At 44.1% G+C, this 26,880-nt stretch overlaps 1 protein-coding gene across 1 annotated transcript in view; it reads right to left on the reverse strand.

Annotated features, from left to right (window-relative positions):
- Positions 1-1,626: 1,626 nt before the first annotated feature.
- The window catches only part of LOC145359112 (G protein-activated inward rectifier potassium channel 1-like), a 46,050-nt gene continuing 20,796 nt past the window's right edge, over positions 1,627-26,880 (reverse strand). The window contains exon 3 of the mRNA XM_080213507.1: positions 1,627-4,013. Coding sequence (XP_080069633.1) covers positions 3,409-4,013 — 605 coding nt within the window. The 3' untranslated portion in view covers positions 1,627-3,408. The remainder of the gene's footprint in view (positions 4,014-26,880) is intronic.

Genomic DNA, 26,880 nt, shown 5'->3' on the forward strand with positions numbered 1-26,880 from the left:
GTGGGATTTTCTGGTCCCACCAATGGCAAGCCCCCTGTGGGGGTTTCCCTGGGAATGTGGTCAGTGAACTTCACAAAGCTCCATTTACTCAAGTTTATTTATTTGTCACACGTAGGCTTACACTGCGATTAAGTTAGTGTGAAAATCCCTGAGTCACCACACTCCGGCACCTGCTTGGGTACACTGAGGTAGAATTTAGCACAGCCACTGCACCTAACCTGCACATCTTTCAGACTGTGGGAAGAAACTGGAGGCCCCAGAGGAAACCCAAGCAGATACAGGGAGGATGTACAAACTCCACACAGACAGTGACTCAAGCCAGGAATTGAACCTGGATCCCTAGTGCTGTGAGGTAGCAATGCTAACCACTGTGCCATCGTGCTGCCCCCATGCCGGTGGGACTGGAAGATCCCGCCACTGGCCAACAATAGCGAGCTGCCTCCACTACCAGAAAACATGCCGGGGGGGATCAGGGGAACAGGGGGGAGAATCACACCTTAGACAGTGAATGCTTTTCAGCTGTTTGTTTATCGTGTGCATCACAGCTGAACCGAATCCAATATGCATCCATACAAATGTCTTAAGATTATGGTACAGAACAGAAGAAGGCTATTCTGCCCACTTTACCAGTGTCAGTTCTTTGAAACTACAACTAGGAGGCATAGCCTCAAAATAAGGGGGAACAGATGTAGGACTCAGTTGAGGAGGAACTTCTTCACACAAAGGGTTGTGAATCTGTGGAATTCCTTGCCCAGTGAAGCAGTTGAGGCTACCTCATTGAATGTTTTTAAGGCAAGGATAGATAAATTTTTGAACAGTAAAGGAATTAAGGGTTATAGTGAGCAGGTGGGCAAGTGGAGCTGAGTCCATGGAAAGATCAGCCATGATCTAATTGAATGGTGGAGCGAGCTCGAGGGGCAAATGGCCTACTCCTGCTCCTAGTTATGTTCTTATGAAAGAGCAATCTAATTAATCTGTCTTGCCTGCTCCTTCCAAATTCTCCCTTTCACGCAATTATCCAATTCTCTTTTGACCATTATTTAATCAGCTTCCACCATACTTACAGACATTGCCTACACGATCATAACAACTCATTCCTTAAAAACCATTATCCTCATGTGGCCTCTGGTTCTTCCTTATAAGCAGAGTCCTCTACTCACTGACCATCCTACCCCTGAAAACTGTTCCTCCTTTGTTATTCAAAACCCTTCCTGGTTTTGCAAACTACCATCAAATTTCTCCTTATCCTTCTCTGTGTTACTGCTTTTTTCCACAGAGACTCAAAGTGTGAAATTTTGCTGTCTGCCTGTCACAGGAATCATAGCAGGTTGGAAAGGACCATGCAAATGTCTGTTGACCTCAGGCAGGATTTTCCAGTTTTGGGGGGCCAGCACAGCCAGAAAATCCCACCCAAAGTCATTCATCCCTTGTGCTATTTAAATAACTCAGCTCTCTAAGAATGTGATATTCTTCACAAAGAGTGGAGCCCAAAATTGGCTACAATGCCCCAACTGGAGCCAAACCAGAGCTTTTCAAAAGTTCAGAATAACCTTCACGGATATTTGATTATTACAGCAAGCATCGATGTTTTATTAGATTTCAGTGTGAAATATAAATGTTCCTTATCAATCATTACTGATAATGTTTCAATTAGCTGATTGGGTTAAGCCAAAATGCCGTAGCAAGAACCACAAAATGCAGCTTGTCATTAGAGGCTAAGCTCTTGATTTTAAACCTTAACATAGACATTTCCTTTCATTCCATAAAGAGTCTTGGACGTTACCTTAAACAATATGACCTGAACATTAAAAGAGTGGAGTTTTGCTCTGGAGATCAGAAGTTTTCATTACGCAACCTATCTCTTTAATAGCCATGATGCGGAGATGCTGGCGTTGGATTGGGTTGGGCACAGTAAGAAGTCTCACAACACCAGGTTAAAGTCCAACAGGTTTCACTCACCTGATGAAGGAGCAGCGCTCCGAAAGCTCATGATTCCAAATAAACCTGTTGTGAGGTTTCTTACAGTGTCTTTTGTGGTTGACCGTTTTCTCAGCCACAAGGCAGCTTTGTTAACAGCCTTGCCTGCAAGTTGAGCGGGGAGGACTCTGAAGCAGGTCACCGGACTGGATAGGTCAGATTCATGGTTCGTGTTGGGGGCTGCCAGGGAAGAATACTACTGGAGCTGAGGTGGGGAAACCCATTCACAATGAAGGTGGTGGGAGAGGGGGTCAGTTCTCTGTCCCAATAAATCTTTCCATGGGAGTGAAGGAGGGGGTGCATCTAATGTAATGGGGGTCACTTGTCAGGCCATGAGCTGGGGGTGGAAAATACTCTTGATAATCCTGGCCCATAAGCAATCCTCGAAGCTGCCCTCACCTCCTTTTAGTTGTGCAGTTCCCAAGTTCAGTCATAGAGGTTAATAGCATGAAAACAGGGCCTTCAGTCCAACTTGTCCATGCCATCCAGTTTTTAAGCACTAAGCTAGTCCCAATTGCCTGTGTTTAGCCCATATCCCTCTATATCCATCTTACCCACGTAACTGTTCAAATGCTTCTTAAAAGGCAAAATTGTACCCGCCTCTATTGCTGCTTCTGTCAATGTGTTTCGGACACTCACTACCCTCTGTGTGGAAAAATCGTCCCTCTGGACTCTTTTGTATCTCTCCCCTCTCACCTTAAACCTATACTCTCTAGCTTTAGACTCCCCTATCTTTGGTGGCCAAGCCAAACTGCCTCCCTTCCACACCTCCCCCACCCCCCAATGCTTGCATTCTGTTAAAACCAGAATTGGGCAGGCTTGAGGCTGTATTTGGTTGGGTTTCACATTTTTAGTAACTGATACGGCTTTAATACATCCGATTTTGGATGTTAAACATCACTCCTCAGAGTTATTGTACAGAGACTGGTTGTTTTATTTTCTACTCCTTAGCCCAGCTGCACTAGGGTCAACTTGATGCTCTGACTGCTACATAGTTGATGGACTAACTCATTCCAGAAGACAAACTGACCCAAGCCCCTTCCTGGTCAGTACAACTGACTGCTAATAGACTGTGAATGAATCAATGGAGTACACAAAGAGCTCCAGCAAGGGGCTTTACTCAGGTCTTTCAAAAGTTATTATGAAGCTAAATTGCTTCATTTGAGTTTAACTGAGCCTTTCTAGAAACACAGAAATGCCCTTTCTGCTTTTATTTTGAGGTGATCTGAGTAATCTAACATGTTCAACACGTGTCTTCACATTTACCCTTCAACTAAGTAACCAAAATATTATGGTCACTTAGTAATGCAAATCAAAGTCAGCATTAATTGAGAATTTATATCATTAAACAGTCCATTGTGATTAGGTCTTAAGTCTCTGATTTTTACAGATATTTAAAAAGAAACATGCTGCTTTTGATGTTATCTGCTTCTAAGTGAAGCGCCCTGAATTCATTTTCCTCAGTTTGGCAGGCAAATTGTCCACTATACGTGTCCCTGTGGGTTGCAGGCCTTGTTCCCTCTGTGGCAGGTCTCCTGTTGACTGAGTGATGGATTCCGAATTGACTTTGAAACTCTTCAATGGAAGTCTTTCCTCAACACCAAAACTGCTGGGGTTAGAACTTAACTTCTGCAGTTTTAGAGGGAGATCTCCAGTGCTGCAGGTTTTCTCTCCTATATCGGCGTTCATCCTCAGGACTTTCCTCTGTAGTTCCTCTTTGCCTGTGTTCATCTTCTGAAGCTTGGCTGGTAACTTGCTGCCCTTTTCCTCCAGGGAGTCGAGGCAGTCCAAGGAGAAGATTCTTTCCCTTCTGTTCCTGCTGTTGCTAATGCAGGGTGTGGCACAGAGGGATGTAAGTGACAGCTTCTCATCCTGTTCCTTTACACTGTAGGGAGACGTGGGCACCTCAAACGTGGAATGGAATTGAGAATAATCAACGCGGAAAAAGCCTTCTTCCAGTGACATGACTGGAAGGAACCGATGGCCCCAAAGAACTTCATCTTCTGTGTATGAGGTCCTGGCTTGACATGTCATTCCTGCAAGGCAAAGTAGCAGAATTAAAGCCTTTTAAAGATATGTAAAGTTTACAAAATCAGCTCATTGTTTTAATTATAATAATTAGAAAAAATGCTAATGTAAAATGCATTTGAAAATCATAAGTGTCATGATAATTATTTTTTTTTAACGTAAATGACTGAAATTACTTTGTTTTTGCACCCATTATCAGAATAAATTTTTGACAAAGATTTTCTTAAATTTGTTCATGGGCTGGGTCAACATTAATGCCCATCCCTGAGAGCATTTAAGTATTAACCACATTGCTGTGGCTCTGGAGTCGTAGGCAGGCTGGACTGGGTCAGGACAGCAGATTTCATAGAAACATAGAGACCCTACAGCACAGAAAGAGGCCATTTGGCCCATCAAGTCTGCACCGACCACAATTCCACCCAGGCCCTAACCCCATTTCTCTACATGTTTACCCTCTAATCCCTCTAACCTACGCATCTCAGGATACTAAGGGGCAATTTTAGCATGGCCAAGCAACCTAACCTGCACATCTTTGGACTGTGGGAGAAACCGGAGCACCCGTAGGAAACCCACGCAGACACGAGGAGAATGTGCAAACTCCACACAGTGACCCAAGCTGGGAATTGAACCCAGGTCCCTGGAGCTGTAAAGCAGCAGCGCTAACCGCTGTGCTACCGTGCCACCCCTAAAGGACATTAGTGAACCAGATGGGTTTTGCCAACAATCGATAATGGTTTCATGGTCATCTTAGACTTATTTAATTACAAGCTTTTTTTATTGAATTCAATTTTTACCATCTACCATGGTGGGATTGAAATCTGTGCCCCCAGAGCATTATCCTGGGTCCCTGGATTACTAGTCCAGCAATTAGGATGGCATGGTGGCACAGTGGTTAGCACTGCTAACTCACAGTGCCAGGGACCTGGATTCAATTTCAGCCTTGGGTCATTGTCTGTGTGGAGTTTGCATTTTCTCCCCGTGTCTGTGTGGGTTTCCTCCGGGTGCTCAGGGTTTCTCCCCCAGTCCAAAGAGAGCACTACTACACAAATGTTAGATGGATTGGCCATGCTAAATTGCCGCTTAGTGTCAGGGGCATTAGCAGGGAAAATGTATGGGGGGTTGGTTGATATTGCTGTCGGTGCAGACTCAGTGGGCCAAATGGCTTCCTTCTGTACTGTGAGGACACTATGCTCAGACAATGCCACCATGCCACTGCCTGCCTGTGCCTGTGAAGAAGTTAATTCTTCATCCATAGTAAATGATCAGATGCAATTCTTGACTTATAAATATATCTTAATTTGCAAGAAGATACCATGCTTTAACTTCAATTCTGCTTGAATTAAGTATTTTACAAATTACATACAAGACAACTGATGAGAGACTTGTAAGAGCATGCACTATATTCACTGGAGAACAAATCCAAAAGGAATGGTCAAAATTATGAAGGGATTTGAGAGAGTAAATAGCAAACTGATGATATCTGCCTGCAGATAATTCAGTAATAGTGAGGCATAAACTCAGGATTAGAACTAAAAGCGTAGGAGGGACGTTTAAAGCAACTTTTACAACATTGAATAGAATACAGAATGCATGACCAGAAACCAATTCAATCACAATATTTAAGAAGAAATTGGATAGATGCTTGAAGGAGGAAAAAGGTTCAGGAAAAGCGCAAAACAAATACGAAGCAAACATCTACTTTTTAGTTCATCATTAACATTGAGTAAAGTGTGCTGATCAATGCTATTTATTTCTTTATGACACAAATAATACCATAAGATATAGAAGCAGAATTAGGCCATTTGGCCCATTGAGTCTGCTCCACCATTCAATCAGGGCTGTTAAGTTTGCCAACCCCATTCTCCTACTTTTTCCCCGTAACCTTTGATCCCCTCACCAATTAAGGACTTATCTATCTCTCTCTTAAATACACTCAATGACCTGGCCTCCACAGCCTTCTGTGGCAATGAATTTCATAGATTCACCACCCTCTGGCTAAAGAAATTCCTCCTCATCTCGGTTCTAAAGGATCATCCCTTTACTCTGAGGCTGTGCCCTTTTCTAGTCTCATCCACTAAAGGAAACATGTTCCCCACATCCACTCTATCCAGGCCTTTTAATGTTCTGTAAGCTTCAATGAGATCCCCCCTCATCCTTCTAATCTCCATTGAGTACACACCCAGAGTCCACAGACTCAACGATGGGATTTGGCCATAATTTCACATTTCCTTTGGGGCAAGCTTTCCATTTGGGTGAGGCCATTGAAGGGAAATGACTCTTAAGGGTGGAATCAGTCATCAAAGGAATCCAACCATTCCTTGGCTAATCATTTGATTGAATCCAGTTGTTGAAGAGAGGTGCACCCACCACACTGAATGTTTTCCTGCTTATGAAATGTTTTCAACTCGGAAGATATGCAGGAGTTCAATCCTCGCCATCCTGACTTAAAATATATCGCTGCTCCTTCACTGTCAATGGGTCAAACTCCTGGAATTTCCTCCCTGACAGCGCTTCAGGCACTGCAACAGTTCAAGAAGAAAATTGTGGGACATGGGCATTGCCGGCTGGCCACCATTATTACCCATCCCTAGTTGTCCTTGAACTGGATGGCTTGCTAGGCCATTTCCAAGGGCAGTTGAGAGTCAACCGCATTGCTGTGGCTCTGGAGTCACATGTAAGTCAGACCAGGTGAGGGACAGGAGATTTCCTTCCCTATCGGACATTATATCATAGAATCCTACAGCGCAGGAGGAGGCCATTCGGCCTATTGACTCTGCACTGACCACAATTTCACCTGGTCCCTATTCCCATAACCCCATGCATTTACCTTGGCTAGCCCCCTGACACTAAGGGACAATTTAGCATAGCCAATCCACCTAACCCGCACATCTTTGGACTGTTGGAGGAAACCGGAGCACCCAGAGGAAACCTACACAAATGCGGGGAGAATGTGCAAACTGCACACAGTGGCCCAAACCAGAAATCGAGCCCACTTTGAGGCAGCAGTGCTAACCACTGTGCCATTGAACCAAGTGGGTTTTTCCGACAGTGGACAATGGTTTCATGGTTACCAGTAGACTCTTAATTCCAGATTCTTTCAATTTCCACCATCTGCTGTGATAGGATTTGAACCCAGGTCCCCAGAACATTAGCTGAGTTTCTGGATTAATAATTCAGCGATAATACCACTAGGCCATTGCCTCCCTCAAGGGAATCTAGATTTGGCAATAAATATGCATATCCAGCCGGCAATGCCCACATCCAGAAAATGAAATCAGTAAATCATTTGTGCTTCAGGTATCAGCCATCACTCAATAGATTCACTCTTGCCTGAGTCAGAAGGTTGTGAGTTCAAGACATACATGAGCGCGTAACTCTACCATTCTGTTACAGCACTGAGGTAGTGCAGAATGGTCAGAGGATGAGCTTTTGGATGGGACAACAATAATTCGTAGTCAGAATATTTTTATTCATTTATGGGATGTGGGTGTCACTGGCTGGCCAGCATTTATTGTCCATCCCTGAGAGCATTTAAGAGTTAACCACATTGCTGTGGATCTGGAGTCACATGTAGGCCAGACCAGGTAAGGCTGGCAGATTTCCTTCCCTAAAAAACATTAATGAGCCACATAGGTTTTGACAATGGTTTCACGGTCATCATTAGACTTGCAACCCCAGATTTATTTTTATTGAACTCAAATTTCAGCATCTAACGTGGTGGGATTCGAATTTGGGTCCCCAGGACATTTCCCCAGGTCCAATGACAATATTACTACGGCACTGCCTCTCCTAAAGCAGTTCTAACTTAAGAAAACATCCCAAGACATTAGGCATTAAAGCAGCACAGTGGCATTGTGGTTAGCACTGTTGCCTCACAGCTCCAGGGACCTGGATTCAATTCCCGGCTTGGGTCACAGTCTGCATGGAGTTTGCACATTCTCCCCATATCTGCCTGTGTTTCCTCTGGGTGCTCCAGTTTCCTCCTACATGCCAAAGAAGTTTTCCAATTAGGTTAATTGGCTGTGCTAAATTGCCCCATGGTGTTCCGGGATGTGTAGGTTAGAGGGATTATCGAGGTAAATATGTGGGGTTACGGGAATAGGCCCTGGATGGGATTGTAATCAGTGCAGGCTCAATGGGCCGAATGATCTTCTTCTGCACTATTGAGATCCTATGATTTAACAGCATCATCAAACAAAATTTGACAAGATCACTTACATCCGTCAAAATGACACTACTTCAAGAGAGAGCAGACAAGCTTTTTCCAGCGCTCAGGTCGATATTTCTCTGTCAACCAACATCATAAAACAAATGGAGCTTTTCTGGCCATCATCACACTGCTGTCCTCACCTTCCCTGTCCTCAAATTGGCTGCTGCACTTCTGACACACAACTGTGATTTTACTTCAACGATATAGTGCTTCGCAATGTTTTATGATCATGAAGAGCATGACATGAATAAGCCGAGGGAAAAAAATAAACTGAGAAGTGGGGGGAAAAGAACTGTGGATCGAGAGTTCCTTCCAAGTACAACCGCACAGAACGTGGATAAGTCTCGGACATTGTTTCAAATGCGTAAAAAGATTATTACGCTCAGTACTGTTGATGGTTTAACATGTCATTTGCCTTTTCAGATGCTGAGACCTGCTGTGCATTTGTCTTCTGTTTATATTTAAGGAGATTACCTTTGCAATGTGAATTACAGTATGAGTCAAACCTCTCTAGAAATGCACAATGAAGCAGATATTTACGGATTCTTTCCATAAAGCGTTTGACAAGGCTATCAGTAACTATTTATAAGCTTTTCATTTGTACATAAAGTATGCATGGAGAAGCTAGATCAAACAGCAGAAGAACAAGCAAAATCAGAGAGAAAGCTTTAACAAAGTTGGGTGGCACAGTGGTTAGCGCTGCTGTCTCACAGCTCCAGGAACCCGGGTTCGATTCCCGGTTTGGGTCACTGTCTGTGAGGAGTCTGCAAGCTCTCCCCGTGTCTGTGTGGGTTTCCTCCAAGTGCTCCTGTTTCCTCACACAGTCTGAAAGATGTGCTACTTGGGTACATTGGTCATGCTAGATTCTCCCTCAGTGTACCTGAACAGGCGCCGGAGTGTGTGGGATTTTCACAGTAACTTCATTGCAGTGTAAGTAAGCCTGGTTGTAACAAATGAACAAAATAAATGGAGGTGCTTTATCTCCAACGTTGTTAAAGTTTAAATTAAAATTTGCATTTTGCAGTCAGGCAATCACTGCGTGTTTGAATGCATGCATATACATGTGTGTGTGTTTTTGTGCACGTGTGTGCATGCGGCAGTGGTGAGAGGACTGGGGTGAGAGGTAGTGGTAATAGTGGAGTGGGGGAGGGGGGATTCTCTACAGAGCAGCCTGAGGCATCTGCAGCACCTGGGCAGGCATTAATTTGCCTGAAGCGCTTAACCCTTGGTCTGCCACTGGAAGGCCACCGAAAGGCACCTAATCAGACCACCACCAGTTGGAACATAGGAACACAGGAATTAGGCAGAAGTATCCCTTTGACCCTGCTCTGCCATTCAATCAGATCATGGCTGATCTCTCCCTGATCTCAAATCCACCTCTCCACTTGTTCCCAATATCCCGCTTTCCCTTTCTACATTAGAAATATATCTATCTCCCTCTTGAAACTATTCAACAATTCAGACTTCACCATGCTATGGGGCAGTGAGTTCCACAATTTCACCACCCTCTGCGAGAAGCAGTTACTTCTCATCTCAGTTTTAAATCTACCGCTTCTCAACCTATACCTGTGACCTCTTGTTCTAGATTTTCCCATCAGAGGAAACATATGGTCTACATTTACTTTATTAATCCCTTTTAAAATTTTATATACTTCAATCAGATCCCTACTCATCCTTCTAAGCTGCAGCCAGTACAGGCCTGGAGGCCAACTGGAAACTCCAAAACATGGCCATATAAGGGTGGCACAGTGGTTAGCTCTGCTGCCTCACAGCGCCAGGGACCCAGGTTGACTGATGATAAAATTGCCCCTTAATGTCAGGGGAATTAGCAGGCTAAATATGTGGGGTTATGGGACTAGGGCCTGGGTGGGATTGTTGTCAGTGCAGGCTGGATGGGCTGATTGGCCTCCTTCTGCACTGTGCCAATTCTATGATTCTATGAACATGTAGAATATGGAATTGGACAGTTTACTCCAACTCAGGCCTAATCTTGAATGAGAAGGTATAGTGGAACTTCCTTGCCTTCTCTTAGGGTTGTCCAGGGCCAGATACCTGAACAATATTCACTCAGGTGGAGGGCAAGTCAACGTTGGGTGGCTTTTACTGGTCGTTCATGCTGGTGGGATTCTCTGGTTCTGTTGCACTGAACAGGGATTTGGCAGAGCGCCAAATTCTCCATTCTTGCTTGGAATGTTAGTGGGGCATGAACGGTTGGTAAGATCGTGCCCATGATGTATAAGTTGCCATGGAAGTTAAGTAAAGTGAGGCATTTGAAAGTTGTATTGGAGATAAGCTGCTAAAAGGGTTAAAATAAACCATAGGGAAAAGAAAAGCTCTTATGTGTAGTTAAAATTTGAATGTATTCTCCATTCATGTACTAATCTATTGTTAAAGATCCAAAAGATAGCTTTGAACTGAATAAAATTATGCTAACGTTTGCAAACAGCCAGATTTTGCAGAGAGGTGGTAATCAAAATTGCTGCTGTGTTCATGGTGCAATCAAAATTAATGACAGCAGGATCACCCAAAACCAAATTAAAATCCTAGTAATTAGAGCAGCTTCAACCTGGCTTCATCGTCAAACTTTGTTAAAATACTGTAGCACACATTTCCAGATTGGATTTCCTCACCCAACACTAATCACCCCCTTTCCTGTCAACTCAAATCTGCACTTAATTCTCACCCTGCCCGAGACCTCCCAATGTCGGTATGTATGTATACATATACATCATCTTTAACACTACCCACCATCTCCCTACTGCTGAAGCAATGATCGTTCTAATGCTGCAGCTTCCTCCATAAGCTGCATCAGTGACAATTTACTGTCAACAGCTCCCTACGGACTGGTCATGACAGCTTTGAGATGAAGCGCTCTGCTGTGACCAGTGAAATGGCAAATAATTGATGAAATCAGTCCAGCGAGAATGGGAACTTGCAAATGATAAACCAGCCCGCAATAATCATTAATACACATCTTGCCACTAAAAGAAGCACATATGCTCTCATAACAGAGTATCCAGCAACTGAGTCACAAGGAAAGATTAAAGATCTTCTGCTCTTCAGTCTTGAAAGGAGATGAATGAGAGGGCAGCTTTTCGAGCTACCTGAGATACTAAACGGAATTGATACTTGAATGTTGCTGAAAAAGAGACATGCTATCAAATTATTTCATCTTGTACTCATTAGGATAGCTGATAAGAAATTGTCTGCTGTAACAGGGGAACAATAATTTATACTGCATGAGAAGAAAGTATTGATTGGTTGGTGTGGTTTCTGGCCCCATAAAGGGGGCGATCTCCTGAAAAGGTCACATGACCCAGGTTGACCAATCAGGAACCAAGTCAGGGCTTCACTCCCACTTGTCTGGGTTTGTCCCAGCAATTAGATCCCAGAGTCATGTCCGGAAATATTGGATCTACATCACCCTCAAATGGTTATTGTTTGTTAATAACCATCTGTAGTCTGTCCTTAACCGGTGGAGCCTACTTATTAAGATTGGCCAGTGGACTGTGGTGGAGGTGTTACTATGGAGAGTGCAGCACGGACTAATTAATTTCCCAACTTTGTACAAATTCAAACTGGACAGGTTGACTCTGATTGGTCAAGGCGTGGCTCTGGGGGATGTCAGTTCCCTAAGCTTTTAAATAAACAGAGCAAAGGGAAATTATGAACAAAATCTCGCACTAACTATAAAAACCGATAGCAAAACGATTCTGTACATATATAAAAAAGTAGAGTGTAGCTAAAGTCAATATTGGTCCCTTACAGGATGAGACTGGGGAACACAGAAATGGCAGAGACACTATTTTGCCTTGGTTTTCAAGATGGAGGACACTAGAACTATCCAATAGGAAGAGGTAATGCAGAGGTTGTTAAAAAGGAAGATCAATCGTCATCACCAGGAATGACGTACTGAGCAAACAATTGGGAATAAAAGCAGACATGCCCCGAGGGTTTGATGGCCTACATCCTAGGGTGTAAAGGAAGTGGCAACAAGGATAATGGAGGAATATTCCAATATTCCCTGGATTCTGGAGATCAAAGAGTTTAAATTTTCTCTTTTTTGGACCAGAAAGATTGAATGGTGTTGTATTAATAACTAACACGCTGTTAAAAATGCACTTATGCTGTTAAAATCCAACCCTAATTTTCTGCAACAATTTTAATGGGCAAATATTGTGCAAGTCTAGCAAATGGTGGCACAGTGGTTAGCACTGCTGCCTCACAGTGACAGGGACCCGGGTTCAATTCCATGGCTCGGGTCACTGTCCGTGCGGAGTTTGCATGTGTCAGCGTGGGTTTCCACCGGGTGCTCTGGTTTCCTCCCACAGTCCAAAGATGTGCTGGTTAGATGCATTGGCCATGTTAAATTCTCCCTCAGTGTACCCGAATTAGATGCCAGAGTGTGAATCACAGAGTGCCTCAGGGAGATTCACACTGGTAACTGGGGGCCGGGACCTTATGCTGCTGGAGAGGCCAAAATTAGCACGTGCATTGCAGAGTGTGCAGCGTGTTCTCCCCCCAACTACCACCAATTAGCCTCCCAATCGATTCTGCCCCAAGTAGACCCTGCCCTCTCTGGCCCTGCCCACTTGGCATTGCCTATTGGGCAAGCTGCCAGGCTGGCAGTGCCAGGGTGCCCAATGGGCAGTGCCAGGGTGTCAGGCTGGCAGTGCAGGGTTCCCAGTGGGCAGTGCCAGGGTTCCTAGTGGACAGTGCCAGGGTGCCAGGCTGGCAGTGCCAGTGTGCCTAGCAGGCAGTGCCAGTGTGCCCAGTGAGCAGTGCTAGGATGCCAGGTTCACAGAGCCAGGCTGGCATTGTCCAAGAGGCACCTCCTGCCCCCAACCTCCTGGAGGGCTTCAATGCCCTCTGTCATTAAGGACCCCCTTTGATGGGGGCCAGTTATAAACCCCAGCCCAGGACAGTAATCATATGGAAATGTCAATCTCTATATGGTAATCAGCTCTGAGCCAATTTCTAATGTGGGGCTTATTAGGTGGAAAAAAAAGTGTCTGGGAGATTCGCAATTGGCCGGATGCCAATCCTGAGTCCCGCTATAGGATTTCTCCTGGCCTCTTGTGCCACTCGAGCAACGCAGTGAGCTGGGAGAATCCCAGCCATTGGGTGTTGGAAATGAAAGTGAAAATGTATCACTGAGGCAACAGGGGAAACAATTCTGATGCTAATATAAAATCTATTTGTTGAGTTTTCTTCTCTTTATTGTGTTAGGCCTGATATGCTCAATGCGGAGTCCAAATATATTGAAAAATATTCTAATTCCCAGCAGCACACCATATCTCCATGAGCACAATTCATTCTAAATAAATTACTTTGTGGCACTCCATCTGTACCTATATTTAATTTAACCATTGTTATTACTTATGCTGCATGCAGGTAAAAGGATATTACAGGTTCAAAAAGACATATTTCAGAGATGAGAAGCCATTTAATTCACCAACACATCCAAGACATTATCTTCAATCACAGGATCTAATTGTATTCCGAATTAGCCAATTAATCTGTCCTTACTAAATTACTTGGTCGATTATTCATGGAGCTGAGAAGTATTTCTGGATAAGTATTCTAAATATATGTGTTTCACTAATTTCCATTAAAGTTCTCCAATCCTGATTTCTTGGTGTACTTTGTGTCATGCCCAGTAAAGTCACGCCACATTCATAACTTTAAACATGGACCATAATCAGTACAGAATTTTCAGGAACTATCTTTTCTTTCGGAAATGGACATTAAAAGGTTTCTAAGATGGCTATCAAGGTTCTTTGCATTGATTCAGAAATATCTCAGGTTTCCAGAAAGTTCCAAACTGAATGACCATTGGTGAAATGTCACCCTTGTATGAACAAAAATCAAGACAAACCCACTTGTGGAATCTGAACTCCCATTGTTTGTGGACTTATCCAAAATCCAAAATTGATGGGGTCCTGGACCAACTGTCTCCAAGCTCGATACTTAACAAAAGAGAACTGCAGAAACCACTTAATCACATCCGTCTCTCACTTTGTAGCAATAACTCATTATTTCAATTCATTATGGGTGGACAATAGGTGTATTGACCAAGTGGTCAACTGAATGAAACTGTCTTCAAAAAACCAATCTTACTTACTTCAAGCAGCAGGGAGAAACCAATCAGTCGGCAAAGATGACAGCAAGAAACAGCAGCAAAGGCAGCAAACTATACGCCTTAAAATTGGAGACTGCAATAATGTAAGAGCTCCCAGCTTGTTCCTTTTCAAGTCCACTTACAATGGAACCAACTTATCAATAAGAGGACAAGTGACTAATTTCGTGACCCATCCCTTTTCAAGCAAACATTACAATAATCTTGATATATGACTCTGACTATTGATTAGACTAGACTACCTTTCAAACATCAAAACACCTTCTTCACGTGACTTACAACACATGCTTTTTGCTAAGACAAGCCAAACACATGAATTATGAATAATTTTGTTTATAGCTTGTAAAAGCACATTGTTCTCTTTAACTGTATTTTTTATGGTGTTGGGTCTGTGTATGTGTGTGTGTGTATATATATAAGTGCGTTTGTGTATGTGTACGTGTTTGTGTGTGTTTCATTTGCGTGTGTTCGTGTGTGTTCATGTGTGTTCGTGTTTGTGTATGTGTGCCAAGCCAGTGACGTGGCATTGCATTTTCAGGGTGAATGTGTGAATAAATAATCCTTTTCATTTCAATCCATAAAAGCCTGCTGCTGGTTCTTCTAAATTGACTGCACACTCAGGAGTTTATTTCTAAAATAAACTGATTACGGACAAGGAAAGAGAATTGGGGTTTTCAGTCCTCTCTCATTTCTGTCTGTAACATTTGAAACATTGAGGGGAATTTTCCCATCCTGCCCACTATGGGAATCGCAGCAGGCAGGGGGGATGCAGGGGTTACAAACCATACAATGATGTGTTGACCTCTGGTGGGATTTCCCAGTTTTAGGGTGAACGTGGCCAGAAAATCCCGCCCATTGTGTTTACTTTGTATATACCATTTGTATGGTTAAATATGTTTTTTCCAGACTGTAAAGTTTAAAGATCTATATATAACCTTGGGTTTTTTTTAACCTGTCCTCTATTATATGATCGTACCAGATACATCAGACCTCATGCTGTGTGACATTAGTGAATGACAGCTTAATGCATTCTCTTGAACTCATAATTTCTGCTATTTAAGTCATAATTACAAGGCTGGCTTCTGACTAAATGTAAGATTTTAGCACAGTACTTTACGAATCATTGAGAATACAATTTGCTTCTGATGTGTAAAAATAATGCATCAGTTAGGTGTCAGGGTTTTAGACTGAGTGCATCATCTTCAACTCCATCACAGACCTACAGCTAACGTTTATTAAATGCCCGAGTACATGTTGTACCATCTATCACCACCATATTTCAGAGTAGAAAGTTCCCACCATTGGAGCTGTCATACAACGTGATAAATGAGATTTACATCAAGCTGGTGGGAAAGCATAAGGAAAAGAAAATCTCACCTCAAGCATCAGAGTGACTTGTTTTAATAGCACTCAGAGCCAGAGACTGATCTGGGCAGCCTACACTACACAATTTCTGGGAAACTGCATTCACATTAAAACTTTATAAGCCTTTGCAGACTGTGTGAACTAATGGGCTGAATTTTAATATTTTTAAATGATTGTAGCAGGAGGAGGCTGGCAGTGTGTTGGGAGCAATCAGTTTTTCCCTGAGTTTTTAAACGGAGCAGCAACATTAGCATCCCACTTCTGGCTTCCTGACTGATTAAAGTGTGCAGGAGTGACCCTGACCTGCCCCCAACTATTGAAGCTTCACTATTTACAAGCATTCTGCAAGGATCAGAATTCTACCTTCGTGAAGAGCAACACAGCCACTTTGAGTGGTGGAGCCTCCACAAAGGAAAAGCTATCTTAAGATTAGGGCAGCATGCTGGCACAGTGGTTAACACTGCTGCCTCACAGCACCAGGGACTCGGGATCGATTCCGGCCGCGGGTGACTGCCTATGTGGCATTTGCATGTTCTCCCCGTGTCTGCGTGGGTTTTCTCCGGGTACTCAGGTTTCCTCCCACAGTCCAAAGATGTGCAGGTCAGGTGGATTGGCCAGGCTAAATTGTCGCTTAATGTCAGGGGAATTAGCAGGGTAAATAGGTGAGGTTTCAGGGATAGGGCCTAGATGGGATTGTTATCAGTACAGGCTCGATGGGCCAAATGGCCCCCTTCTGCACGGTAGGAATTCTATAATTCTCAAGTACCCCCCTGTTTCCAGCAGACAGGAAGAAGAAGCCTGCCTCAATGGTTAGAAGTGGCAGAGAAAGTGAGTAACAGGAGCGTGATGCCCCACTCCTTACACAGTGCCATTGACCTCAGAACACCAAAATTGCTGCACTCACTGTGTTTACTTTTTTAGAGTCATTTATGGCACAAAAGGAGGCCATTCATCCAGTGAGTTTATGCCAGCTCCCTGTAGAGCAATCCAATCATTCCATAAGACATTGGAGCAGGGGTAGGCCACTCGGCCCATCGAATCTGCTCCACCATTCAATCATGGCTGATACTTTTCTCATCCCTATTCTCCTGCCTTTTCCCCATAACCCCTGATCCTCTTATTAATCAAGAACCCATCCATCTCTGTCCTAAAGGCACTCAATGATCTGGCCTCCACAGCCTTCTGCAGCAAAGAGTTCCACAGATTCATCACTCTCTGACTGAAGAAACTCTTCCTCATCTCTGTTTTAAAGGATCGTCTCTTTGGCCTGAGATTGTGCCCAACTTCCTTGGGTAGGAAAAGTGACAACACTTGCCACATTCAATTGCCAACTAACAAGCTTTGACATCCCCAGCTCTCTGCTGTACAACTCTCCTCAGACAAACACCTTACGGGGGCACCCATGCTTCAGAAAGTATCTTCTCTTATCCTCATCTGACCAGCCACCACATCCATCACTCACAGTGATTCTCCATGACTGTAACCTTTCATCCTCTCAACACATTCCATTTGTCATACGCGTAACTAAAGAGATCATTAACGACCAAAGAGAGGAAGGGAACCAGCTGTGACCCTTTAGTCATCAGGACCATGACAACTGCAAGGTAATCAATTTGTTTTACAAAATGAAGATGTGTTTTTCTGACTATGCCAGCAAGTCCATGTATTTGCACTGACGGCCTGCGCCACCCATTTGTATGACTGGACAGCTCAAACTGATTTTATTTAGGTTGGAAATGAGTACTAATATGCTTATATTGTATTTAACGTGTTCAGACTTGCAAAATTCAGACTTCAAGATTAAACAGGCATTGACAACAATCAATGGCTTCTGTGTATCCTCCATATTAAGCAAGGAACTTGTGCTCATGCACGCAGGCATCAACAGTTACCTCACTGACTTGATAAGGCAAGAATTTATCCCTGCCAGGCATCCCATGAGTGACTCAGTTCAGGAACCAATACCTCCATTATCTCCTATTGTTCCAATAGGATAATCATTTCCAATGCATAACATTTTGACTTACAGAATGGAATTTTACTGGCACATCCGCCAGAGGTTCGTACGATCCCATCCGAGGCCAATGGAGAATGACGTTCTCTGATCCTTTGTGCCGGTAACATTCGGTCACAGTGTAGTTTTCAGGAACCAATTTCAAACATACAAATTACGGGGTGGCATGGTAGCATAGTGGTTAGCACTGCTGCTTCACAACATCAGCAACCTGGGTTCGATTCCTGGCCTGGGTCACTGTCTGTGGAGTTTGCACATTCTCCCTGTGTCTGTGTGGATTTCCTCTGGGTGCTCTGGTTTTCCTCCCATGTTCTGAAAGACGTGCTGGTTAGGTGCATTTACCTGAACAGGTGCTGGACTGTGGAGACGCGGGGAATTTCACAGTAACTTCATTGCAGTGTTAACGTAAGTGTTACTTGTGACTAATATACAAATGTTTAGGAGCCAGAATAGGCCTGGTGACCGCCCCCTTGAACCTGCTCTGCTCTTCAACAAAATCATGGCTAATCTGATTGTAACTTCAACCCCACATTCTTGCCCACTCCCAATAACCTTTCACCCTCCTGTCAATCCAGAATCTATCTCACTCTGCCTTAAAAATATTCAAAGAATCTGCTTAAACTGCCTTTGGAGAAAGAGAGTTCCAAGGTGCAAAACCCTCTAAGGAAGAAAATTCTCTTCATTTGCATCTTAAATTGGTGACCCCTTATTCTTAAACAGTGACCTGTACTTCTAGGTTCTCCCACAAGGGGAGACATTCTTTCCACATCCACCCTGTCAAGACCCCTCAGGGTCTTCAAGTTGTTGATCAAGTCACCTCTTATTCTTCTAAATTCTAGTGGGTACCAAACTAACCACTCCACCCTTTCCTCACAATACAATGCACTCATTCCTGGGATTACTCTAGTAAACATAGAACATAGAACATAGAACATTACAGCGCAGAACAGGCCCTTCGGCCCACGATGTTGCGCCGACCAGCTTTTAAAAAAAACAACACTAACCCACTAATCTAAACCAATCCCATTTCGTCCATAAACCTATCCACAGATCTCTTAAACGCCCCCAAACTAGGCGCATTTACAACTGCAGCTGGCAGGGCATTCCAGTCCCTCACCACCCTCTGGGTAAAGAACCTACCCCTGACATCAGTCCTATAACTACCCCCCCTTAATTTAAAGCCGTGCCCCCTCATGCTAGCTTTCTCCATCCTAGGAAAAAGGCTATCACTATCCACCCTGTCTAAACCTCTAATCATCTTATATGTTTCAATAAGGTCCCCTCTTAGCCGCCTTCTTTCCAGCGAAAACAACCCCAAATCTCTCAGTCTCTCCTCGTAGGATCTCCCCTCCATACCAGGCAACATCCTGGTAAACCTCCTCTGCACCCTCTCCAAAGCCTCTACATCCTTCCTGTAATGTGGGGACCAGAACTGCACACAATACTCCAACTGCGGCCGCACCAGAGTTGTGTACAGTTGCATCATGACGCTGCGACTCCTAAATTCAATCCCCCTACCAATAAACGCCAAGACACCGTATGCCTTCTTAACAACCTTATCTACTTGATTCCCAACTTTCAGGGATCTATGTACACATACACCTAGATCCCTCTGCTCCTCCACACTATTCAAAGTCCTCCCGTTAGCCCTATACTCAACACATCTGTTATTCCTACCGAAATGAATTACCTCACACTTCTCCACATTAAACTCCATCCGCCACCTCGCGGCCCAGCTCTGCAACCTTTCTAAATCACCCTGCAAACTATGACACCCTTCCTCACAATCTACCACACCTCCTCTAAACCTTCTCTAAATTTACATTAGGAGATCAATATTGTCCTCAGCACTCCAGATAGGGGGGCAGGGGTGGGAGGGGTGATTCTCCCAGTGCAAGGGGCCAGAGAGTCAAGCGGAAGCTATTTAACAGGCTCCTCACTGGGTGCTATGGCCTCCACAGGTCTCCAGCTGCCGGATTTCCAGCACCATCAGCTCCATGTCAGAAATCGGCATGGAGCTGTATAATTTATTCTAATGGGCCTAAGCGTATAATTAGCGGGCCCAGGACTGAAATCTCCGGATCCGCTAGTGTCACCCCACCGCCAGGTATGTTTCACTCCAGTGGGGTTTACAATAGCTTCCCACTTGTGGGAGCCGGTGGCCCAGCACTGCTGGGGTGAAAATGGCGGCGGGGGGGGATGGGGAAACCATCAAGCCCCCAGAGGGTTGGAGGCAAGAGGCTGTCCCTAAGGCATAGACAGCCTGGCAGTGCCAGCCTGGTCCCCTGGCACTGTACAAGGGGCAAAGTGACAATGCCCAGAGGGCATTTTGGCACTGCTCAACGGAGATTGGGCAGCGCAAAGGGGTGGGGCCTAATGGGGATGGGGCTTAATGAGGGCCTGGCATCCGGTGGGTGATCAGTGGGTTGGGTGGTTCTGCTGCCACTCACTGCACTCAGCAGTGACAGAGGGAGGGAGGACAGCGATTGGGGCTGATCAACAGGGTTGGGGGGGTGAACCTGTCCGGGGTTGGGGGGGGGGGGTTCAGTGCTGCGGGGAAAGTGAGGCATTGAGGTTGCAGGTGGAATCGGAAGAGTGGGACTGCCCAGGGTCGGGGGTGGGGGGAGGTCGAGACGGGCTGGAGTGGGGGGTAGTGTGTGGGAGAGTGAGGCTGGTCCAGAGGAGCCAGTGACTATGCTGTGGGGTAGGTCAGAGCAATCAAGCTGGCCAGCAATCAGGAGGCTAGCAGTGCAGGCTACTGTACATAGGCCGATCTTGGCACTGACAGATCGGTACATGCGCAGTGGCCCACTCAGTGCTATTCTGCAGGCCTCTCCAGCAGGAATAAGCCCTGCCCAATGATTTTTCACGGAGCTTCATGCTAGTGCACTCTGCAGTACACAAAGTGTGAGAGATTCATTTTGAAAATCCCACTGAAAAGACCAATGGGATTTACTCCAGTTTTTACGCAAATTTAACACTTAGGATTCTTTGGGGAGAATTCAACCCATGGTCTCACCAATGTCCTGTGCAACTGAAGCTACTTTTGTAATCAATTCCCCTCACAATAAACAAAAACATTCTCTTAGCTTTCCTAATTACTTGCTGCAGCTGTTTACTAGCCTTTTGTGAACCATGCCCTAGGGCACCCCGATCCCTCTGCACCTCAGAGCTTTGCAATCTCTCGCCATTAAGATAATAAATTTCTTTTTATCCACACTAGCATGTTATCCCCTGCACGTTGAGCCATTGTTTTCCGCAATAACCTTTGACGTGGCACCTTATCAAATGCCTCCTGGAAATCTAGACAGTGCACCCACCAGTTTCCCTTCATCCACAGCCTGTGTGATTCCTCTAAAGAACTCCTATAAATTGGTTAGATGTGATTTTGTGCCATAAGTTCAAGGACTGCCTGGATGCAATTACCCAAACTGCTGAAGTTTGTGCTTCAATTGCTTGTGATTCGATCACTGTGAACATCTTGGAGAAAGTATATTCCAGGGTTGCAGTTGCCTGTTCAGTATTTAACCATCAGACAGGCTGCAGATCAGCAGTGGATATGGATTCTTACTCCATCTCAGCTCCTTGCTGAGTGGCACAAACTAATCCATTTTGATTAAGTGTGTGTGTTAGGTTTGAACGCATCCTTTTTAAAACAATACATCTCAACCCTTGCCAGCGACCTTTATGAAGCATATAACAAAGCCTTTCTTCAAATTTCATAGAAAGCATTCTTTCTGGATGAATCACAGCTTGGTATGGCTCCTGTTCTGCCCAAAAAGAGGATAAACTACAAAAGGTCGTGAATGAAGTCCAATCCATCACGCAAACCAGCCTCCCATCCATTGACTCTGTCTACATTTCCCACTGCCTCAGAAAAGCAGCCAGCATAATGAAGGGCCCCACGTTTCCTGCACATGCTCCCTTCCACCTTCTTCCATCGGAAAAAGTTTACAAAAGTCTGAAGTCATGTACCAACTGACTCAAGAACAGCTTCTTCGCTGCTGCCATCAGACTGTTGAATGGATCTACCTTGCATTAAGTTCATCTTTCTCTACACCCTGGCTATGACTGTAATACTATGTTCTGCACTCTCTCATTTCCTTCTCTATGTACAGTATGCTGTGTCTGTATAGCATGCAAGAAACAGTCCTTTTCCTTGTATACTAATGCACATAATAATAATAAATCAAATCAAATCCATTCCATTGCTGAAATCATAGAATTCTACAGTGCAGGAGGCCATTCAGCTCATCAAATCGCACCAACCACCATCCTAGCCGGGCCCTATCCCCATGCATTTACCCTAGCTAGCCCCCCAGACACTAGGGGCAATTTAGCATGGCCAATCCACCTAACTCGCACATCTTTGAACTGTGAGAGGAAACCGGAGCACCCGGAGGAAACCCATGCAGACACGGGAAGAATGTGCAAACTCCACACAGACAGTGACCAGGAATCGAACCTGGAACCCTGGCACTGTGAGGTAGTAGTGATAATCACTGTATCACCGTGCTTCCCAATGGGAGCTATTTTTCAATCTCTGAGCCATCTTTGGCAATATACTAAATGTTGCAGACATCCTTTATTTCAAAAGTCTCTCTCAATAATGTCAATTTTACAATAAAATAAATAATTGTTTTGTTCACAACAGACATTGAGAAATACTCATACCAGAAGAAAGACATCATCCAGAGTAAAAGGTCAACACTCCTGAATAAAAAATGTTCACCCCAGTACAATGGGTCCACTCTGCTATTGTAAACTTCTCGAAATACTGACCACAATACATAGAACCATAGAACATTACAGCACAGAAACAGGCCTTTTGGCCCTTCTTGGCTGTGCCGAACCATTTTTCTGCCTAGTTCTACCAGCCTACACCTGGACCATATCCCTCCACACCCCCTCATCCATGTACCTGTCCAAGTTTTTCTTAATTGATAAATGTGAGCTCGCATTTACCACTTCATCCGGCAGCTCATTCCACACTCCCACCACAATCTGTGTGAAGAACCACCCCCCCACAATATTCCCTTTAAACTTTTCCCCCTTCACGCTTAACCCATGTCCTCCAGTTTTTTTCTCCCCTAACCTCAGTGGAAAAAGCCCGCTTGCATTCACTCTATCTATACCCATCATAATTTTATACACCTCTATCAAATTTCCCCTCATTCTTCTACGCTCCAGGGAATAAAGTCCTAACCTATTCAACCTTTCTCTGTAACTCAGTTTCTCAAGTCCTGGCAACATCCTTGTAAACCTTCTCTGCATGCTTTCAACGTTATTAGTATCCTTCCTGTAATTAGGTGACCAAAACTGCACACAATACTCTAAATTCGGCCTCACCAATGACTTATACAACTCACCATAACATTCCGACTCTTATACTCAATACTTTGATTTATAAAGGCCAATGTACCAAAAGCATTCTTTACAACCCTATCCACCTGTGACGCCACTTTTAGGGTATTCCCAGATCCCTCTGTTCTACTACACTCTTCAGTGTCCTACCATTTACCTTGTATGTTCTACCTTGGTTTGTCCTTCCAAAGTGCAATACCTCAGACTTGTCTGCATTAAACTCCATCTGCCATTTTTCAGCCCATTTTTCTAGCTGGTCCAAATCCCTCTGCAAGCTTTGAAAACCTTCCTCATTGTCCACTATTCCTCCAATCTTTGTATCATCAGTAAATTTGTTGATCCAATTTACCACATTATCATCCAGATCATTGATACAGATGACAAACAACAACGGACCCAGCACTGATCCCTGTGGCACACCACTAGTCACAGGCCTCCACTCAGAGAAGCAATCCTCCACTACCACTCAGTGGCTTCTTCCATTGGGCCAATATCCAATCCAATTTACTACCTCTCCATGTATACCTAGCAACTGAACCTTCCTAACTAACCTCCCATGCGGGACCTTGTCAAAGGCCTTAGTGAAGTCCATGTAGACAACATCCACTATCTTTCCTTCATCCACTTTCCTGGTAACCTCCTCGAAAAACTCCAATAGATTGGTCAAACATGACCTACCACACATAAAGCCATGTTGACCCTCCTAAATAAGTCCCCATCCATCCAACCATAAGTAGATCCTATCTCTTTGTACTCCTTCCAATAATTTACCTACTACTGACGTCAAACTTACCGGCCTATAATTTCCCAGATTACTTTTTGAGCCTTTTTTAAACAACGGAACATGAGCTATCCTCCAATCATCCAGCACCTCACCCATGGACACTGATATTTTAAATATATACAAAGAACAAAGAACAACACAGCGCGGGAAACAGGCCCTTCGGCCCAACGAGCCCGCGCCGCCATTTTAACATATCTGTCAGGGCCCCTGCAATTTCATGAATTTAAGATGCATAAAAGATCTCCTGTGATGTTACTAATAAGAAGTCAGAGGCTATTGTGATGAGAGTAGTACAATTGGAATAATTTTTTTATATATGTTTAAGGAAAATGTTTAAAATTCAGCTTTATTCTGCAGGCAGTCGGTATATCTGGACAACATTTAGCTCAGATGAGAAGCACACTTTTGGGTTCATATTCTCTTCAGAGGCAATGGCATTGAAGATAATGGGGCCAAAAATAAAAAGTTGCTGGTGGAATTGCAACGGCAAAGAGATTTACCACTAAAAAAGTTAAAATTTTGTGCTTGGGAGCAATGTTCCTTCATCTCCACTCACATCATCTGGATAACTGTTCATGCAAAAAGCGAAAATGGCTTGTGTCATCTAAACAATTAAATGATCTATATTTTGACCAGAACAAATTCCTAATTAGATACAGATATCTCATCAATGCCCATTCAGATGATTAATTTGGACTTTGAGTTTAATGTGTTTTCAATTGCAGTGTCAACCTTGATTAATAACCTGTCAGCTTGGAATTAATTTTAAAAAATCAATAATTAAAATCAATCATTTTATCAGGAGTGCTTTGAAATCACTGGCCAAATTCTATGGGCAGCACAGTGGCACAGTGGTTAGCACTACTGCCTCACAGCACCAGCGACCCGGGTTCGATTCCCAGCTTGGATCATTGTCTAGGTGGAGTCTTCCCACGTCTGCTTGGGTTTCCTCCGGGTGCTCCGGTTTCCTCCTACAGCCCAAAGGCGTGCGAGTTAGGTTGATCAGCCATAATAAATTAATACTACTGTCAGGGCAATTAGCAGGATAAATATGAGGGGTTACGGGAATAGGGCCTGGGTGGGATTGTGGTCAGTGCAGACTTGATGGGTCAAATGGCCTCTTTCTGGACTTTAGAGGTTCTATGGATTCTATAAAAATTGGAGTTGGCTTAAAAAAAAGTCAGATGTTTCCTTCCAAATAGGCCTTTAAATCTATCCCAACATGGGAGGACCCAAGACTCTCCGGGTATATCAAACACTGTTTGGTTATCAAAGACTGTATTGTAATTATGTCATTCTCATGTGGTTTCAACATGTAATCTACAAGAGAGCAGACAGCAGGAACTAAATGTGTGATTTTAAAGATAGATAGAATTCAGAGACCCATGAGGTTTGTTCTTCTAAGCGTTTTGAATGGGCATTCATATTTGATTTACTTTTGTACCAACATAAAGATCTCAAACTGCTGTTTAAGTTGAAGCATCAGCTAAATTTGAGATAAGCAGATTTGATACAATCATTGCGCACCACCTCCAAAGTTTTGGCTTACAGCTGTGGAGTGAACCAAAGAAGAAACAAGGGTCAGATTCTCTGACCTCGCCCGCAGCTGAGATTCTCCAGTCCTGCTGCAGTGGACGGAGATTTGGCTGAACGCCAAATTCCCTTTTGAAATCCACAGCTGAATCTTCTTCCTTCACGCTCTCAGGCAGTGCATTCCAGGTCCTATCCACTCGCTGGGTTAAAAGGATTCTCCTCATGTCGTCATTGCTTCCTTTATCAATCACTTTGAGCCTGATCCTCAACCATTCCACCAATGGCAACTCTACCTCCCTCCTTCCTCTGCTCCAAATTACTGATCTCCCCAGATTAGTATCTGGGACGTGCTGCACCAGAAGCTACTTTGGGATCAAAATGGCACCTATAATGCCAAAACCACAACCGCATCAAAGCCAAATCTTGCTGTCGGGTGCAATGAGGAATGAGCAAGAACTATTGAGAATAGCCTAACCCCCACCCTGGCTTAGTGAAAACTCTGATCTTGGGGGTGATTCTCCCAGCTTTCTTCATGGCTCTAGCAGCGTAGTGGGCCAGGAGACATAAGTAGAGGCCGTTTAGTGGGCTTCCCAAAGGGTGCAACGGCCTCTGCGCATCTCCGAGCCCCAGCATCAGCTCTGCATGGGAAATCGGCACATTTCAAATGATCATTTTTTTGTTTTAAAAATGGACAAGGCTTTGCTCTGACTAGCCATGACTCACAGCAGTACAATTTCCAACCTTCAGACTAACCAGCAAAATCCCGTTATCAGTTGGTAATGCCTCTTCCTGGAGCTGCACAAACCCTCTTTGCATTTATAAAGAAGAATTCATGTCACCAAAGATACTGTGGCTCCAAGATCAAAGGCAGTTGTTTGTGAGTTCTCATATCCAATGTGTTGGATAATGGCCTGCCGATTATTTGCTCCCAAGCACAATGGGTTCGACGAGGGGCCTCATTCGTTTATCTACAACTACACTATCACATAACCAAGACTTTAGCTGTGTAAATTCCATTAATTAGTAATTAATTTATCTCCCCCCCCCAACCATCCTCTCCATTTGGGCTGAATATTATGGCCCTGTCATGGAGGGGATGGGGCTGGAAAATGTTGTGAGCCATTCAAAAGTCTATTGACATTGGTAGAAGTGGAACATCACGCACTCGGAAAATTCCACTCGTAATATTTAATAAATAACAATGTTAGCTTGATCGTGAATTTATGTAATCACTTTGAATTGCTACATTTTCAAAAGTAATTGAGTAAAGTGCAAAGCAGGTGGAATTGGTGTGTTGCATTTTAAGAGCATTTCATTTGTATTGTATTTTGCACCATTCTAATTTTACGATGCATTCTATAAATGTAGTTGGGTTTAGAATCATAGAATCCACACAGTGCAGGAGGAGGCCACTTGGCCCATCGAACCTGCACAGGCAACAATCCTACCCAGACCCTATCCCTGCA

This window comes from Carcharhinus amblyrhynchos, chromosome 27 (assembly GCF_965287045.1).
Source record: "Carcharhinus amblyrhynchos chromosome 27, sCarAmb.v2.hapA, whole genome shotgun sequence".
NCBI classification, from domain to species: domain Eukaryota; kingdom Metazoa; phylum Chordata; class Chondrichthyes; order Carcharhiniformes; family Carcharhinidae; genus Carcharhinus; species Carcharhinus amblyrhynchos.